The sequence below is a fragment of the Quercus suber genome, unplaced genomic scaffold (assembly GCF_002906115.3).
Source record: "Quercus suber isolate HL8 unplaced genomic scaffold, Cork oak 2.0 scaffold_112, whole genome shotgun sequence".
NCBI lineage: Eukaryota > Viridiplantae > Streptophyta > Magnoliopsida > Fagales > Fagaceae > Quercus > Quercus suber.
Window position 1 is genome coordinate 393,798 of NW_027069577.1, and position 17,669 is coordinate 411,466.

General features: G+C 36.3%; 2 protein-coding genes across 2 annotated transcripts; both read left to right on the forward strand.

Annotated features, from left to right (window-relative positions):
* The first annotated feature begins 1,037 nt into the window (after positions 1–1,037).
* On the forward strand, positions 1,038–5,511 carry LOC136068375 (disease resistance protein Roq1-like). Its single transcript, XM_065775452.1, has 4 exons — positions 1,038–1,161; positions 1,334–1,516; positions 4,028–4,390; positions 4,805–5,511. The coding sequence occupies exons 1-4, from the start codon at positions 1,038–1,040 to the stop codon at positions 5,509–5,511; spliced, it is 1,377 nt and encodes a 458-aa protein (XP_065631524.1).
* Positions 5,512–5,627: 116 nt separating this feature from the next.
* On the forward strand, positions 5,628–6,913 carry LOC112037806 (disease resistance protein RUN1). Its single transcript, XM_065775454.1, has 3 exons — positions 5,628–5,729; positions 5,849–5,867; positions 6,339–6,913. Exons 1-3 carry the CDS (start codon positions 5,628–5,630, stop codon positions 6,911–6,913), a joined length of 696 nt encoding a protein of 231 aa, XP_065631526.1.
* The last annotated feature ends 10,756 nt before the right edge of the window (positions 6,914–17,669 follow it).

The following is a 17,669-nucleotide window of genomic DNA, read 5'->3' on the forward strand; positions in this document are numbered from 1 at the left end:
ATAATATAATTACAAAATGATTATCTATTCACACACATCGCATGGGTCTGCGACTAGTTTATTATAAAGAGAGAAATAGTTACAACTAACAAACATTCACTCTTTACTCTTGTTTAAGACACTAAGATGATCAGATCGAGATGAGATTCATTATAATGAGATCAGATATTAGATGAGAGAGAGAGAGAGAGAGAGAGAGAGAGAGAGAGAGAGATGTGATATATGTTGTTGTTTGTTTTTTGATGAGCTAATTTGTGTTGGTTTTTTTTTTTTTTTTTTTTTTATGAGTTTCTGATCTGTTTTCTGCTGGCATATGCTCCAAGCTGTCACACAAAATAATGCAACGCTGTTTCCATTCTCAAAAATCCAAGCAAGCAGCTCACCGAAATTCTGAACCTCAATCCTTGACCAAAAGTTCCATTCTGCTGCTTCCCAGACCACATCAAGTTCCGAGCACGTCTAGAGAGCATGAAGCATATGTTCAGTCGATGTCATGCACCTGTCACAATGATGATCCGAAATAACTCGACGGCGACCAGGTTGCAATTTGTTGGCAGCGAATTCTTGCGTGCTCTCCAAATAAAGTGTTTCACTTTGTTAGGTACGTCAAGGGACTAGATTTTTCTCCAAAGGTGCTGCGCAGACTCTGGTGGGGCTTCAAGCGATAACCCTGCTCCTCTTCCTTCAAGAAACGATAATCGGACTTGGATGAATATTGTCCGTCTTCAACCATCGGCCAAAACATCAAATCTGTTGCTGCTTGTTTTGCTAAGGGAATATTTATTTATTTATTTATTTTTTTTATCAAATCCGCTTCTTGTGGAGCAAAAATTCCTTCAATCATCTCATGGTTCCAAGTTCTAGTTATCGGGATTATCAAGCAGTCTACTGTTGCCTCTACCATTGAATCTAGGATAGGTGAGTTTATTTTTGGTGGGTGTTTAATTGGCAGCCATCTATGTTGCCAAATTTTGATAGACCTTTCATCTCCAACTTGCCAACATGCTCCATCAAGAATAACATCTCGCCGTTTGAGGATGCTTTTCCAAGCATATGAACCTGCAGTTGACTGCTTGGCTTCCAAGATCGAGCAATGTGGGAAAAATTTGGCCTTAAAAGACTTTATGGAGGAGCAAATCAGTGTTGGAGAGAAGCTGCCAAGTTTGTTTGGCTAGTAGAGCATCATTGAACATGACTAAGTCTTTAAAACCCATTCCACCAATTANGAGAAGAAAGTTTGTTTATATATTAATTCAAGCAAAAGGCTATATCAACTTGAACAAAAGGAACAACTGTTTAATTGGCAGCCATCTATGTTGCCAAATTTTGATAGACCTTTCATCTCCAACTTGCCAACATGCTCCATCAAGAATAACATCTCGCCGTTTGAGGATGCTTTTCCAAGCATATGAACCTGCAGTTGACTGCTTGGCTTCCAAGATCGAGCAATGTGGGAAAAATTTGGCCTTAAAAGACTTTATGGAGGAGCAAATCAGTGTTGGAGAGAAGCTGCCAAGTTTGTTTGGCTAGTAGAGCATCATTGAACATGACTAAGTCTTTAAAACCTATTCCACCAATTACCTTGGATTTTGTTAACTCCTCTCACCGGATCCAATGTATATTTCTTCACTCCCCACATTGTCCCCACCAAAATTTTTTCACCATGACTTCAATTTCATGACACAACCCTACTGGTAATTTGAAGCAGCCCATGGCATAGGTGGGAATTGCTTGGATGATTAATTTGATGATCACCTCTCTACTAGCTTATGAAAGTAGCTTCCCTTCCGACCTTTGTAATTTCCTCCAAACTCTTTCTTTGATATAATTGAAGCTTGCTCTCTTGCCCCTCCCAATCAAAGATGGCAGCCCTAGATATTTCTCATAAAACTTGATCTCTTGAACACCCAGCATACTTTTAAAGGGAGCTGCCTTACTGAAAAAGAGGGCCGTTTTTTCATTGTTTACTTTCTGCCCCGAGGCAGACTCATACAAAGCCAGCAACTCTAAGATTTTCTCACACTCCATAGAGTTTGCCCTACAAAATAACAAACTATCATTTGTAAAAAATAGATGGGTTAGTTTAGGTCCTTGTCTGCATATAGAGAACCCTCTTATATCACCATCAGTTGTTGCTTTTTTGATTAGCCCATGCAACCCCTCAGTACATAAAAGAAATAGAAAAGGAGATAGTGGATCACCTTGCCTAATTCCTCTAGTAGGTTGAATAAGGCCTTGAGGTTCACCATTCACCAATGTGGAATAAGTTATAGTTTTTACACATATCATAATGAGATTGATCCACCGGTCACAAAAACCCATTCTACTCATAAGTCTTTCCAAGTACACCCACTCAACTCTATCGTAAGCTTTGCTCATATCTAATTTTAATGCTATGAATCCATCTCCTCTAGATTTGTAATTTTTCATGCTATGCAAAGTCTCAAAAGCAATAAGAATATTATCAGAAATATAGCTTTAGCAAAGACTGATTGGTTTTCAGTAGTAAGGCTAGGTAAAAATTGTTTCAACGTGTTGAGCCAAGAAAGGATAGAGCTTGTTACATTACCATCTACCATTGACCAAAAATGTTGGTAGAATAATGGAGGCATTCCATCAGGGCCTGGTGCTTTCATTAGAGCCATCTACTTTAGTGCTGTCTCAACTTCCCATTCTTGAAAAGTACCTTCCAATTTAGAATTCATTGTTTCTAAATCATTATAGTATTGTATGAATCTTTGTCCGATGTCCACTGATTGATCCACCAACCTTCCATCTTGAGTCTTAATTCCCATTATTGTATTTCTTCAAAATCTTCTGGTTGCCTTACTATGGAAATACTTGGTATTATTGTCGCCTTTGCTCAACCATAAGAACCTTGATCTTTGATTCCACATTCTGGATTCTCTATCTAATAAAAAATTTATCTCTCCCTTCAATTTTTGGATTAGAGAATTGTTTCCACTCATCATTGAAACTCTTTCCGCCACTACCAATTGTTTCTTTTTCTCCACCAGCTCTCTTTGCACATTCCCGAAAATATTATGATTCCACCAGGTCAGGTCTTTTTCACATTGTGCCACTTGTTTGAGGACTTTATTATCTGAACTCGGCTCCTCAACATTAATCCAGGCAGCTTCAACTAGTTCACCACATCTTGAATCAGACAACTACATTTGTGTTGTAGTTTGATTTTGGAATGACCTGATTTGTATTATTATTTGGTTTTGGGTTAGACTGATATGTAATAAGGGTGTGCAAAAATACTATATAATTATTTTTTTCAAGTCACAGGGTTCATTTGAACCCTAAAGAACATGTACTGCCGTCACTGGTTTATCCGCTTTTTACAATTTATTCTTATTGTTTAATATCTAAACTTCCCACTTATAACAACTGTGATTGTCAAATTACAATAGTTTCCTATTTATATTTGTATTATTACGTGAAAGCTAACTGATGGCATGTTAGGGAATCATTGTGAATCTGACATAATTTTATATTGTTTCTGGGAAATTAAAAGGATGCATCATTTTAACAAAAAACTAATGAGTGGATTTATTGACATGGGAAGGGCTCATCCTGAATATAAGCTCAAGCGGATTGACACTTAGATAATATTTTGCATGATAAATACAGTTATATAATTTTTAGTTTGTCATGACAATTCCATTAAGGAGAGCGCCCCGTGCATGCCTACTTTGTTTGTTTTTTTTTTTTTTGTTTTTGTTTTTATTTATAAAAAAGACTTGACTGAAACTAGAAAATGTGAGAGCCTCCACATCAAATTGTTCTCTTCTTCTCAATTTTTCTCTTTTAATTTTCCTTTCAATTTTAATTGAATGTACTTTTGTCTATTTTTATTGTAGTTCAAGATTTGCGAAAGTATTTCTAATGGCTTCCATAAGCACTCAAAAAGCCTCGTCTTCGTCAACACAAATTGGAAATATGATGTCTTTCTTAGTTTTGAGGGGAGGATACTCGCAATAGTTTTACGATCATATATATACTGCTTTAAAACAAAAAGGCATTGAGGTCTTCAGAGATGAGGAAAAACTTGAGACAGGGAAATCTATTGCACCAGCACTCTTAAAAGCAATAGAAGAATCAAGATTTGCGGTTGTCATTCTCTCAAGAAACTATGCATCTTCTACATGGTGCTTGGATGAACTTGTAAAGATCACTGAATGCATGAAAGAGAAGAAAATGACAATTTTCCCAATTTTTTATGATGTGGATCCATCTGACGTACGAAAACAAACTGGTACTTTTGCCCAAGCCTTTGCTAAACACAACGAATATTTTAGGGATTGCATAGAGATGGTGCAAAAAATGGAGTTTTGCTTTGAGAGAAGTGGCCAATATCAAAAGGGTGGCATACACAAGATAGGTAATTCAATTTGACATTTCTTTCCTTCAAATATTCACATAACACTCATCTCATATATTGCTTTTATTTTTTATTTTTATTTTTTAAACCTTAAACAAACCTACATATATCTTTTTAGTTCTTCAAATTTCATCTTGAGCCAATTATTTTCAATTTACAGAATAGAACATTGGGTTTCTACTTCCCTTTTTTTTGGACCTATTTGTTTGTGGTTTACTAGTTTACACTAAGCACAAATTTTTCTCTCTTCATTGCAGGCCTGAGTCAAAAATTATCCAAAATATTGTGAGAGACTTATTGCATAAATTGACTTATGCATCCACAAAAAATAATGAAGATCTAGTAGGAATAACTTCTAGAGCAGAGAAATTAAAGATATGTTTGGCTTTAGGGTCCAATGGTGTTCGTTTATAGGGGTTTGGGGGATGGGAGGAATTGGTAAAACAACTATTGCTAGAGTTGTTTTTCGTATGGTTTCTAATGAATTTGAAGCTTATTGTTTTCTTGCTAATGTTAGGGAAGTTTTTGAAAGAGCTGGTTTAGTTGTATTACAACAACAGCTTATTCTTCAAATTTTGAAGGAAAGTATGATTATACAAGATGTTGATGATGGAGTTCTTTTGATAAAAAATAGGTTACGTCATAAAAGAATTCTTCTAGTTCTTGATGATGTAAATCAATTAGACCAACTAAATAAATTAGTTGGGAAGCATATTTGGTTTGGTCCAGGTAGTAGAATTATCTTAACAACAAGAGATAAGCATTTGCTACAGACATTTGGAGTAGATGAAATATATGAGGTTGATCAATTGAATGATGATGAAGCTATTCATCTTATGAGTTTGAAAGCTTTTAAAAAAGACCATCCTCCCAAAGATTATTTGAAGTTGTCTAAAGATTTTGTATATTACGCTGGTGGCCTACCTTTAGCTGTTGAGATTTTGGGTTCTTTTTTCGGTAGAATAATTGATGAATGGAATAGTGCATTAGATAGGCTTAAAGAATTTCCTGAACCTAAAATTCTCCAAGTACTTAAAATATCTTTTGATGGACTGCATGAAGTAGAGAAGGAAATATTCCTACATATTGCATGTTCTTTAAGCAAACAAACAAAAATGTAGTAGAAATACTGGATTATCTTGGCCTTTACCCTAAAATTGGATTACGGGTTCTTATTGATAAATCTCTCATAAAAGTTTGTGAGGATTATTTTTGGATGCATGATTTACTACACGAGATGGGGAAGAACATAGTTTCTCAAGAGTGTCCTAAAGAGCCTGGAAAGCGTAGCCGACTGTGGTTATTTAAGGACATAGACGATGTTCTTACAAATAATATGGTAAATATTTTGAAATTGAGCATACACCCTTTTATGTTATTCAACAAAGTCTAATTTAAAGTAGTTTTAGTAATCTTACATTTTGCAGCTTACTAATCCGTTTTATTTATAACTATTAGGGAACACAAGCAATTGAAGGCATGGTCCTAAAGTTGCATAAACCAAAAGAGGCATATGGAATCCTAAATCCTTTTCAAAGATTCGTCATCTTAAATTGCTCATAATTGATAATGTTCACCTTTTGCGTGCCCCAACATCTTCCTAATGCTTTGAGATATCTTGATTGGAGTGGATACCCTTTAAAATCATTTCCATCAAGTTTCCAACATCAGGTAATTTAGGTACCTTATACAATTTTATTTTTAAGTTTCATTAAACTCTTAGGTTAGGTTGAAGCTAATTGTTTTACATTTTGTTTTTGGTATGGATTTAACAGCCTTTGAGATGTTAAAATTCATTTGCTTGAAGCAATCTCTACAATTGATTGAAACCCTTAACTTCAACAAAATCCAAATCTTGAGAAATTGGTTCTTAAGGGTTGTATAAATTTACTTGGCTTGCACCCATCAATTGGAGTTCATAAAAATCTCATTCTTCTTAATCTAAAAGGTTGCAAAAACCTCAGAAGTCTTCCAGACAAGTTGGAAATGGAGTCTCTTAAGATTCTTATCCTTTCTGATTGCTTAAAAGTGAAAAGAATTCCAGAATTTGGGGAGAACATGGAACGTGTATCAGAGCTTTACTTGGATGCCACTGCTATCACAAAATTACCCACATCAATTGGGAATTTAACTAGTCTTGCTTTATTGGATGTAAGAGACTGCAAAAATCTCATGTCTCTTCCTAGCACCTTTTTTAATATGAAGTCCCTTAAAAATCTCAATTTTTCTGGATGCTCGAAACTACTAGAGAGCTTATGGAGGATTAAAGAAAGTGTAGAGGAGCCTGGTGCAAGTGGAATTCTAACAAGATTTAAGCCGAGAATTCCCAATTCCATGTGCCAGTTATCAACTTCTCTAATGGGTTTGGGTTCTTTGGCCAATTTGGATCTAAGTAGTTGCAATCTCAATGCAATCCCCAATGATATTTGTTACTTATCCTCTTTAGAAATTTTAAATTTAAGTGATAATAAATTTGAATACCTTCCGGAAAGCATCAGTCAACTATCTGCCTACAACTTTTGAATGTGGCGGGTTGCATGAAGCTTATATCATTACCAAAGCTTCCATCAAGTATTCGTTCAATCGAGGCACTTGACTGTCCATCACTTAAAGCAGTGACAAATCTCTTGAAACAAATTCTTTGAATTTGGCGGATTGCATGAAGCCTATATCATTACCAAAGCTTCCATCAAGTATTCGTTCAATCGAAGCATTTGACTGTCCATCACTTAAAGCGGTGACAAATCTATTGGAACCAAATTCTTTATGTGAGCCAAGACTCCTCCTTTCAAATCGCTGTAGGCTGGCTAACAATCAAGGGATCATTGTTAACATGTTTTTTGCAGTCATAAGAAAGCATCATCAGGTCTCTCTCTATCTCTCTCTCTCTCTCTCTCTCTCTCTCTCTCTCTCTCTCTCTTTCACCAGCATGAATTGTATGTTTCAGGGACCCTGTTTTGGCTACGAAGTCGGTTACGCATATGACCTAATTATTCCTGGAAATATAATTCCAAGGTGGTTTAGCCATCAAACTACAGGGACTAAAATAAGTATAAAAGTACCATGTCATTTGCGTGATGAGTGGATGGGGATTGCTGTTTGTGTTGTATTTGTTTCTACTCCACCTTACAACACCAACCCAATCGACCGCTGTTCAATTTTTATTTTTTTGACAGCCAATGGAAAAAACGTGCGTGAAAGAGTCTTTAGACCTGGAGGCATTTTTATGATGGATCATATTAAGCTATCTTATTTACTTCCTGAATTATTTGATAAGGAAGCCATGGAACAATTGTGGCAATGTGATGTAAATGGATTCAGTCATATTGGAATTCAAATCTCAACGCAGAATATAGGCTTAGAGGTGAGGAGCTTTGGGTTCCGAATGGTATACAAGAAAGACATGGAAGATCTCAATCAAACAATGGCTCAGTGTGCCAACAATAGCATCACTCCTTATCAGGGTTTGGATGTTATCCGTCATAATTTCGACAATTCAGTCATTTCAGAGGAAGGCAAAAAAGTCAAGCGAAGCCGTGATGACTATGATGGGGCTGGACCTAGTGGAGAAGGAAGCTCTAATAATGTACCACACCAAAAAGGATTGAAAGAGTCCCGAATTTTTGGCTCATGGTATCTCTGACTGCGATGAGTCAAGTGATAGTGATTAGTGACTTGGGAAGTTTAATCAACTTTTTGCTCTTGATTATCTGTAAGACACTACCTTTCTTCTTAATTTAAGTTTTGTTGGTTGTTGCATTATCTTTTTTCCTTAGCTTTGGCATGTAGTTGTACCTTTTGGGGTTAACTTTAACTTCAAAATAGTCTTTTGCAAGCTGTACCTTAGCTTCATTATTGGCACTTATTCCAACTCTCATCTAGTATGTTTCCTTGATCAAATAACATAAAGCAGTACTCCTAAGTAATTTGATAGTATATTATTGAACCTAGAGGATTGGTACAATTGATAAAAAGAATCATCCCTGTCCTTGAAGCAACTCTTTTAATCCCAAAAAAAAAAAAAAAAAAGTCATGAAATAAACAATGATTAGGGTAATCTTGTTTTAGTATACGCGTTTACCTGTTTGTGCTGGTTGCCCCTTGATGCAGGTTTATTGGACTTGTTCTGGTTCATAAGGAGAAACTTTCACATGCCCAAGAAACAAGAAGACAAGTCCAGTCCACTTTATGCTCCTAGTTTCACTCGCTCTATTGGAATGTAGGGTAGAATCTTCATTTTGTTGCCTATAGTTCATTGTTTTAAATTATTCAATATGTAAAAACAATTTATGCATGCCTCTGCAAACATTACAATTGGAATTACTTATTATGTCGTTTCATATTACATATGTGAACTCATGTCACGTATAGATCGCAATCAGAATGATTAGTCTACCTAGAGTTAGCGTCTAGTTTCCTCCCTTATTGAAGGTTTTCTAAGGTCTTGTAGTAACCTTCAACTTCAACCAAAGAAAATGCTCTTTTAACAGTTTAAGAGAACAGCTGATTTTTCTTTTTTTTTTTTTTTTTTGGCTATAAAATCTTTATTATTTTAAAGTACAATAACAAATATAGAAGTTAATAAATTTTTTTTCTATTAGCATGTTTCAGGATATTGTTATTGTAATTCTCATAATGCAACAGACTTTAGACTCAAATTGCAGTTAGTGAATGTTCAAAATTTAAACCATGAATAACTTACTTTTATGAGGAATTAATGTGGATAAGCAAAATTTCCTCATTGATCAAATCATTCAACTGAGTTCTTTATACATCCAAATATCATCAACATTCTTCATAATCTATTGGTCCATGGGTCAACTGAAAAGGTTCTGCATCAGCGTAAGTTATGAATGTCATATATTGCTCAATTGTTAAACATGCCATGATGGATCAACAATTTACCATAATAGAATTTTGAATAGTAAGTAGTACTAGAATTTTAATATAAGACAATTGTGCTTTGCCTCCTGATGTACCTTTTTTTTTATTTTTTTATTTTTTTTTTAAATCGCCTCCTGATGTACTTAAAGAATTTTTTCTACCTTTTTAAAACTTTTGCGCCGAATCAAATTATTGACTGAAAGATGTTCATACCCATTTCAGATCATGACCATACAATAAACTTGATAATATATTACGAACCATATCATCTGAGGTATATTCATCTTTAGAGTAATTAGACTTGAGAAGGCAAACAAGTGTGCAGACAAGGTTGAAAAATGTAGAATGTACCCTGCTTGGATTGGTAAGCCCTTCTGTTCTACTTTCTATTAATGTTGTATCACATCTTGAATTTAAGTTTTCTCACATTCTTTTCATTGGGTTTGTTATTTAATAGGATGTATTATATTTCATAGTGGAAAGATGCTAAACTTTGATAATCATTATCCTTCATTCTTCTTAAATTTTATATTTCGTTTATTATATTTTGGGATTCCCTTAGTGAAGTCAATACAATATGCATTTTTTAATATGTGTTTAAAGTTATCTTTACACTTTGACTTGGAAATAGGACCTGGTTAGGGAGAGATACTCTGCTGAAGTGGCAGCTCAAATTTTAGCTACCCCTCTCTCAAGGTGAGGAGTTGTTGATAAGTTTATATGGCCTTATGTAATAGGAATATGTGATGTTCTGTAAATTAATATTTGAGGGTACACAACAATCTGCTTAAGAAGTGCTAATGCTCAGTAAAACTTTTTTTTGCAAGTATGCACAAGTTTGTAATGCACAAAAGGCAGAAAGCACCAAGGCAAGTGTCCAGCTGTGGAGGGTTGTAGGTGTTGCTGACAATTGATGGATAGTAACAGAGATGGTGTGTACCGGTTGATTTTGGCTATGTAGCCAAATCTTGCACCGGCAGGCTATGGCAATTCTTTCATATGCTACCAATTAAAGCCTTAAAGGTCATGCAGCTAGATGCCCGGCTGTTCAAGAACCATTATAAGGCTAAGCAGCTTGGTTTTTAAAGACTTGTTTGATGTTTCCATAAGTTCCTTGGCAACTTGCTGTGCTGATTGAAGATCACAAGCGCATGGAAGTTGGTGAACGCCAGTGGTTATACATTTTATGCATAAGAGGTCACAGGAGATGCTAGGGCCCTATCTACTATTGCTTCAGAGTCTTGTGAACATTTTTTGGGCTTGTAACTCTACTACTAGCCAACTCTTCAGACATTCTTGTATCAGAAAACCAAATGCAAACATTTAAAAAACAAAAAACAAAATACAAAAAAAAATGTTTACACCCTTTTGGAACCAATTTATGAAAAAACAAAAAAACAAAAAAAAAATGTTTACACCCTTTTGGAACTAATTTATGCCTTTGGCATAAGTCTACATGGAAACCATTGTTGGAATTTTACTTAGGGAGTAATTCAGGAGAAACAAATATAATACATCTATCAATTAACAATTATATCATGTGTATATGTAATAAAAATTAACAATAAGATGTGGGAAATTTATACACTAAATTATATTATTCAAGAACCTCACAAGCAATTAGGATGCTCTCACCAGCTGGTCAAGATTAATAAGAACTTTTTTCTACTCTTCTCACACCCCTTGCAAGTGTGGTCTTGACTATATTTATAATTTTCAGAAAGGACATGACCAGCCATAAAATATTTTCTATCATAATAACAATTCATGCAACAGATATGTTACATTCATTAATAAGTAACTTCATTAATTAAATTCATTAATGAAGAAGTTCATTAACGTGTCATTACTTTTGTAACTTCAAACTAACACATGGATGTATCTATCATTTATATCTAGAATCACTATAATGACAGCAGCTCTTATAGGAGGTCAAGTTATTGACAATGACATGATAGATTATTAAGGCCAATACTCAATTTGCATGAATCTCACTATGGAATGACTACCAAGATTATTTTGCACTAACTATCGAAAGACAAGTTCTTATTGTAGCAGGGCCCACTTCAAAATTAGAGGTGTTTGACAATCTGTGCTACAAAAAATAACTTTTTTTTTAATAAGTAAAAACCAACCCAACAAATCGAGGAGTAGATATAGAGAGAGAGAGAGATTTTACTACCAAATCTTAAATGTGTGTTTGCTTCAACAAATCTACATTAAAAAGAATCTTTTTCACTGCCAAATCATTTTGGGAACCTCAGGCCTCATAAAGCATAGTGTGGGATCAAATACACCAATAGAGGAAACTAAAATGATCCATAGTGTGGTGTTAAGACATATCTAAGAATTGTTAGAGACATATGTTATGTATATTGGTTAATCCTTTGACAAAACGCACTTTACTTGCAATTGGGTAGATTTACGATGTGTTTAGTACTTTAAGGAACAAGAGTTCAAGTTTAGTATTGAAGCCATGCAAATCTGTCTAAGAAACAAGTGAAGAAGTGCTGTTCATTAAAGCTCAACAAATAGCTTGACAGAATCATATCTATCGAGGTTTAATGTTGAAGCTTGACAGAAGCTCGACAGCAACTGTATCTATCAAGAATTACTAAATTAGAATTTCCAGATATGATTTCACGCATATCCATGAGTATTTGTGTAGGGTTTCTTTTCTCACAACCCTAGACATATATAAGGATTATTTTAAGGGCCGTCACAGATGATGCAACCTGATGCAAAGTGATAATACCTGCATATTGTGACCATAGACAATTTGCCCTAGTTCATCTTTCTCTCTGTAGAAGTTACTATGTTTTTGCGCCAAGGGTTTTGTAACCAAGGAGCTTCTTGATCTTCATTTTTGGATGAACTGAAGAACTTTGCAACTAACATCTTCCTCAAGTTGGTGTGTTAGTCATGTATTGAGATCCGTGCATCATTGGTTAGTCACATACTGGGAGCCGTGCATTGAAAGGAGAGATTGCTGCTACATTACAAGTCCAATTGGGTATTGGGGTGAGTATTCAACTGTAGATTGATATTAGATACTAGTATTCCTTTTACTTGTAACTGTTTGTTTTGATAATAGTGGATTCTTGGGAGTGGTGACCTTAAATTTACCTGGTGGAGTTTTGCCTCAGTGGTTTTTCCCATTCGTAAACAAATCACCTATGTCAAATTTATTTTTCGCTGCATTTAACTTAGTTGGTGATTTGTTTGTGCTACTATGCTTATTGCATGTAATTGAATCTAATTAATTCACTTGGCTAATTAATTGATTAAGTTACCAAAGGGGTCAATACATTCTTGGCCTATCAAGTGGTATTAGAGCGGGCACACTTTGATTAGGTTTAATCTTTCCTGCGTGATCCATTGACCCCTGTTGTCATGGCTACAAGCGACATGAAAAGACCTTTTATTTCAAATACATCTTGATTTTCTAATCTCTATTTGATTAGGTATTTCAGAAAATGCAAATCTAAAAGTTATTTGAAAGCTATTTTGATGATTATTGAAAAATGTCTTAGTGTGACAAGAAAGAAACTAGACTGCCTTAAAATGAGAATGTGCAAGGGATTTCGTTTAAGAAAGGTGAAAATCAAAGATTTTGTACATAAATGGCAGATGAAAGAGAAAACCATTCCTACTGATTTGGCAGGCAAGCCTGAAGTGTGCTTTATGATGAAGTCTGCATTTAAGGTAATGGACACATGTTTGTGATACCTTGACAGTGGGTGCTCAAGACACATGACTGGAGACTGTTCTCTCTTCAAGGTTTTCGAGTCTAAGAAAAATGGAAATGTCACTTTCGGTAATGGGAGCAAATCTCAAATAAAAGGGAAGGGAACCATCTCTCTACCTAGACTGCCAGACATTGCGAATGTGTTATATGTAGAAGGTCTGAGAGTGAACTTGTTGAGCATAAGTCAGATATATGATCAAGACTTCATGGTGTTGTTCTCAAAAGGGAAATGCCTTGTGTTGAATGAGTCTGGGAAGAAACTCATAAGCGGAGTCTACACTCTGGATAACTGCTATAGATTGGTACTTGGTGCTGATATTGTGTGAAACTGTATACGGTTGCCAAATGAAGACTTTTAGCACCAAAGGATGGGGCATGCTAGCTACAAATATCTGTCAATTGTATCTAAGCATGAATCAGTGTTAGGAATACCAAAGCTTAGCGGGGTTAGCAATGTTGTGTGTGAACCATGTCAGCTTAAGAAACAGACAAAAGCAAAACATTCAGGCACTCAGACATCAGCTACATCTAGACCTCTGGAGCTACTACATTTGGATCTCATGGGTCCAACTAGAACCGAATCTCTTGGATGAAAGAAATACATCATGGTTGTATGAGATGATTTCACCAGGTACACTTGCGTCATTCTTCTAAGATCCAAGTCAGATGCTCCTGAGCACATTGAAACTTTGTGTACAAGACTGTAAAATGAGAAGAACATGAAGATTGATCAAATTCGCAGTGATCATGGCAAAGAATTCGCGAACTCATATATGGAATCTTTTTGCACTAGATCTAGTATATCTCAAGAATTCTCTGCTCTTATTACTCCTCAACAAAATTGTGTAGTAGAAAGAAAGAACAGAGCCATTCAGGAGATGGCTAGAGCCATGTTACACAATAAAGATGTGGCAGAAATATATAGGGAGAAGCAGTCAACAACGCATGTCATATAGTTAATAGGGTATATTTCAGACCCGGTACAAAGAAGACTCCCTATGAATGGTGGAAGGGAAGACAGCCAAATGTGTAGTATTCCAGAATCTTTGGAAGTACTTGTTTCATCCTTAAGTATAGAGAGAATGTGGGAAAGTTTGACTCCCCAAACGAAGAAGGAATATTTTTGGGATACTCCCCTACAAGCAACGCTTATTGGGTGTACAACAAAAGAACCAAGAAGGTAATGGAAACTATCAATGTTGCTATTGACGAAGCTTCAGATTTTGGTTTTGAGAAAATCAGTGAGGAAATACCTAAGACAATTCTTCCTTCAAAGCCTAAGGTTGTTCAAGAAGAAGTTGATCAAGAGCCCGTCTCTCCAAGTACTCCAAGTGTTGTAGAAGTCTCAGCAGATATTCCTACATCACCTGAGTTTGAATCTCATGAAGAGAAAGGACATTCCTCAAGGATCAAGCTAAATCACCATTCTGAAGTTATTATGGGAAATATGAATGAACTTGCACTAAGAAAGTGTACAGTTGATAAATGTGTTACTAACTTTGTGTCTTATTCTTGCTATTTATCACAGGTTGAACCAACCAAGGTTGAGGATGCTCTCCAAGATGAAAGCTGGGTTGAGGCCATACATGGTGAACTGCTTCAGTTTCAAAGGAATGATGTTTGGACCCTAGTACCTACCCTAGAAGGAGAGCACATCATTAGCACAAAGTGGATATTCAACAATAAAACTGATGAGAAGGGAAATACGATCTGCAACAAGGCTCGTCTAGTGGCCCAAGGATACTCTTAAGTGGAAGGAGTAGATTTTGATGAAACATTTGCTCTTGTAGCTCGCATGGAATCCATTAGGGTTCTCTCAGCCTTGGCTTGTCACTTAAAGTTCAGACTTTACCAAATGCATGTAAAGATTGCATTCTTGAACGGATTTCTTAAAGAAGATGTCTATGTTGCTTAGCCTAAAGGATTCATTGATTCACATTTTTTGGATCATGTGTTGTACCTCAAGAAGGCTCTCTATGGACTAAAGCAAGCACCCAGAGCTTGGTATGACCGGCTTACACAATACTTGGTCTCACAAGAGGACAAACTGATCAAACTCTTTTCGTCAAAAAGGAGAATGACGAGTTGATAGCAGCTCAAGTCTATGTTGATGATATCATCTTCGGGTTTACAAAGGATGAACTTGCTCATGACTTTTCAAAAATTATGCAGGCTGAGTTTGAGATGAGCATGATTGGAGAGTTGAGTCACTTCCTTGGATTGCAGATTCGTCAGCAAGAGTCAGGCATATTCATATCTCAATCTAAATATGCTAAGAATCTTGTGACAAAGTTTGGTTTGGAATATGCTAGTCCTGTTAGAACTCCTAGGGCCTTAATATTAAACTCACTGTTAATTTGTTAGGCAAAAGTGTTGATTTTTCTTTATATAGAAGCAAGATAGGTAGTCTCCTTTACCTTACTGCTAGTAGACCTGACATTAGTTACAGTGTGAGAGTGTGTGCTAGATATGAAGCAAACCCTGAAGAGTCTCATATGATTGCATTAAAAAGAATCATAAAATATGTCAAAACCACTGCCGATTTCGGAGTGTGGTACAGCAAGTACACAAATGATGTCTTAGCTGGGTCTTCTGATGTAGACTGAGCTGGGAATGCTGATGACATAAAAAGCACATCAAGGGGTTGTTTTATGTGGGTGATAATCTTATCTCCTGGATGAGTAAGAAGCAGAATTCCATCTCATTATCCACTGCTGAGGTTGAATACATCGCTGCCGATAGCTGTTGCACCCAACTTCTGTGGATGCAAAAACTCCTTCTTGATTATGGTATTCGTCAAGAACATCTTACCATTTATTGTGACAATACCAGTGCCATTAACATCTCTAAAAATCCCGTGCAACATTCTCGAACAAAACATATAGAGATTCGACATCACTTCATTTGGGAGCTTGTTGAAAATGGCACACTCACTTTTGAGCTTATCCAAACTAATGATCAGAATGCTGATTTATTCACTAAGCCTCTTGATAGCAAACGTTTTGAATTCCTACGCCAAAACATTGGTGTAATCTCTATGGAGTGATTTCTTCTCTTTCTTCTCCTTTCTCATGCGTTTGCATCTAGTTTTATGCTTTGTTTTGTTTAACATGTTTTTGTGTCGTGCAATACGACTGACATGGGTGTTCACCTAACACAACTCATCACTGAGAGTGTCAAGGCGAGCATCCATGCGCTGAAGCTATGCCATGATGGCCTCAAGAGTCATAGCAGCACCCGACGAAGAAGGAGCAGAGGTGGAAGGAACAGCAGGAGCTGCAGGATCAGTCGTCTCCGTCCGTGGCCGCTTCGGTCGAAGCTGGGCCTCACTTTGCCGAACAGAAGCTACGCTGATGGCACCTACAACAGTGAAGTAGGGAGAATCAGGAATAGGGATAGAAAAATGGCGAAGAATTTGCATGATAGCCGAAGGAAAAATGAGCTTATTACGGGTCGCCTTATCTTGATAAAGATCAATGAAGGAAATATAAAGTGAGTGGGGAAGTCTATAAAAAGATCCTCTAAAAGGGACAACAAAAATCGAGTACGAGGCTCTGTGATAGAGTTATAGTGAGACAATGGAGTAAGAACAAATGTCATTACCATATTAAGGAATCTCGGACCTTTTGCAAAGCTTGAGTATAGGGTGTTTTGACGTTCACCCCATACAGAACGTGTCTCACAAAAATGAGACAAAAGCTCGTCTTTGGACACAGTCCTCAGACGCTGACAACCGAGGTAATTAGGATGCGATACCCTCAAGACATGTGGTATCTCGGATATAAGATCCTGAGTGACTACGATACATGTACCTCTAAATGTCATGGCAAACTGAGGTACAGAGGTATCAATACCGTGTATATTGAGTAAAACTCATGTATAAACATGATAGGGTACCTCAAGGGTATCTCACAAAGAGATTCCCATCCCTGAGTCTGAATGACATAAGTTAGAGGAATGTCGAAAAAGTCCGATAGAATGACATGGTGCTCCGGATGAATGCCACGTCTCTGAAAGTTCTCAAGGAAGTCCTGGTGGGCCTTCCCATCACGAAATCAAACTTGAAGAGGGGGTGTATCAGAAGAAGAAGAAGACCCAAAACCATGAGGGTTCCGAGCTAAAGTAGATTCGTGCTTAGGTGCCATGCACAATCTATCCGAGAGAGAGAGAGAGAGGGAGAAAGAAAGAAAACACATCACAAACAGAAGCAAAAGAGAGAAAAGAGAGGATACATATGCATGAAATATGCATGAACATGTGACATGCAAAAATAAATACATCATGGGTAAAACCCAATCCAAACTTACCAGCACACATTTCAACATAATCAAATACACATCTAAATGCATGAAACATTGTTAGAATGCAACAAGAATGCAATGCATGATCATATATTATCAAATTCACAAAGCCCAACCCAAAAATTTCAAGAAAAACTCAAAAACCCAAAAAATCTTCAAAAATCCCAAACCTAGGTCTAAAATGCATGAATGCATGAAAAAGAAGGTTTTAGGACACTTACCAAGTGATTTGATCTTGGTAGAGGCCGAAAATGCAGTGGGTGAGGAGATTTGAGAGTGCAAAAGAGTTTTGGGTCGAGAGAGAAAGTTTTCTATCAAGAGAGAAGTGAGAAAATGAAAACTAAAT

Excerpts from the sequence above, each read along its gene's own strand:
- LOC112037806 (XM_065775454.1), top strand. The coding sequence starts at position 5,628 with ATGGGGAAGAACATAGTTTCTCAAGAGTGTCCTAAAGAGCCTGGAAAG.
- LOC136068375 (XM_065775452.1), top strand. The coding sequence starts at position 1,038 with ATGCTTTTCCAAGCATATGAACCTGCAGTTGACTGCTTGGCTTCCAAG. Across the intron at positions 1,162-1,333 it reads TGTTGGAGAGAAGCTGCCAA|ACCTTTCATCTCCAACTTGC; the intron begins GTTTGTTTGGCT and ends AAATTTTGATAG. Across the intron at positions 1,517-4,027 it reads TGTTGGAGAGAAGCTGCCAA|GCATTGAGGTCTTCAGAGAT; the intron begins GTTTGTTTGGCT and ends TAAAACAAAAAG.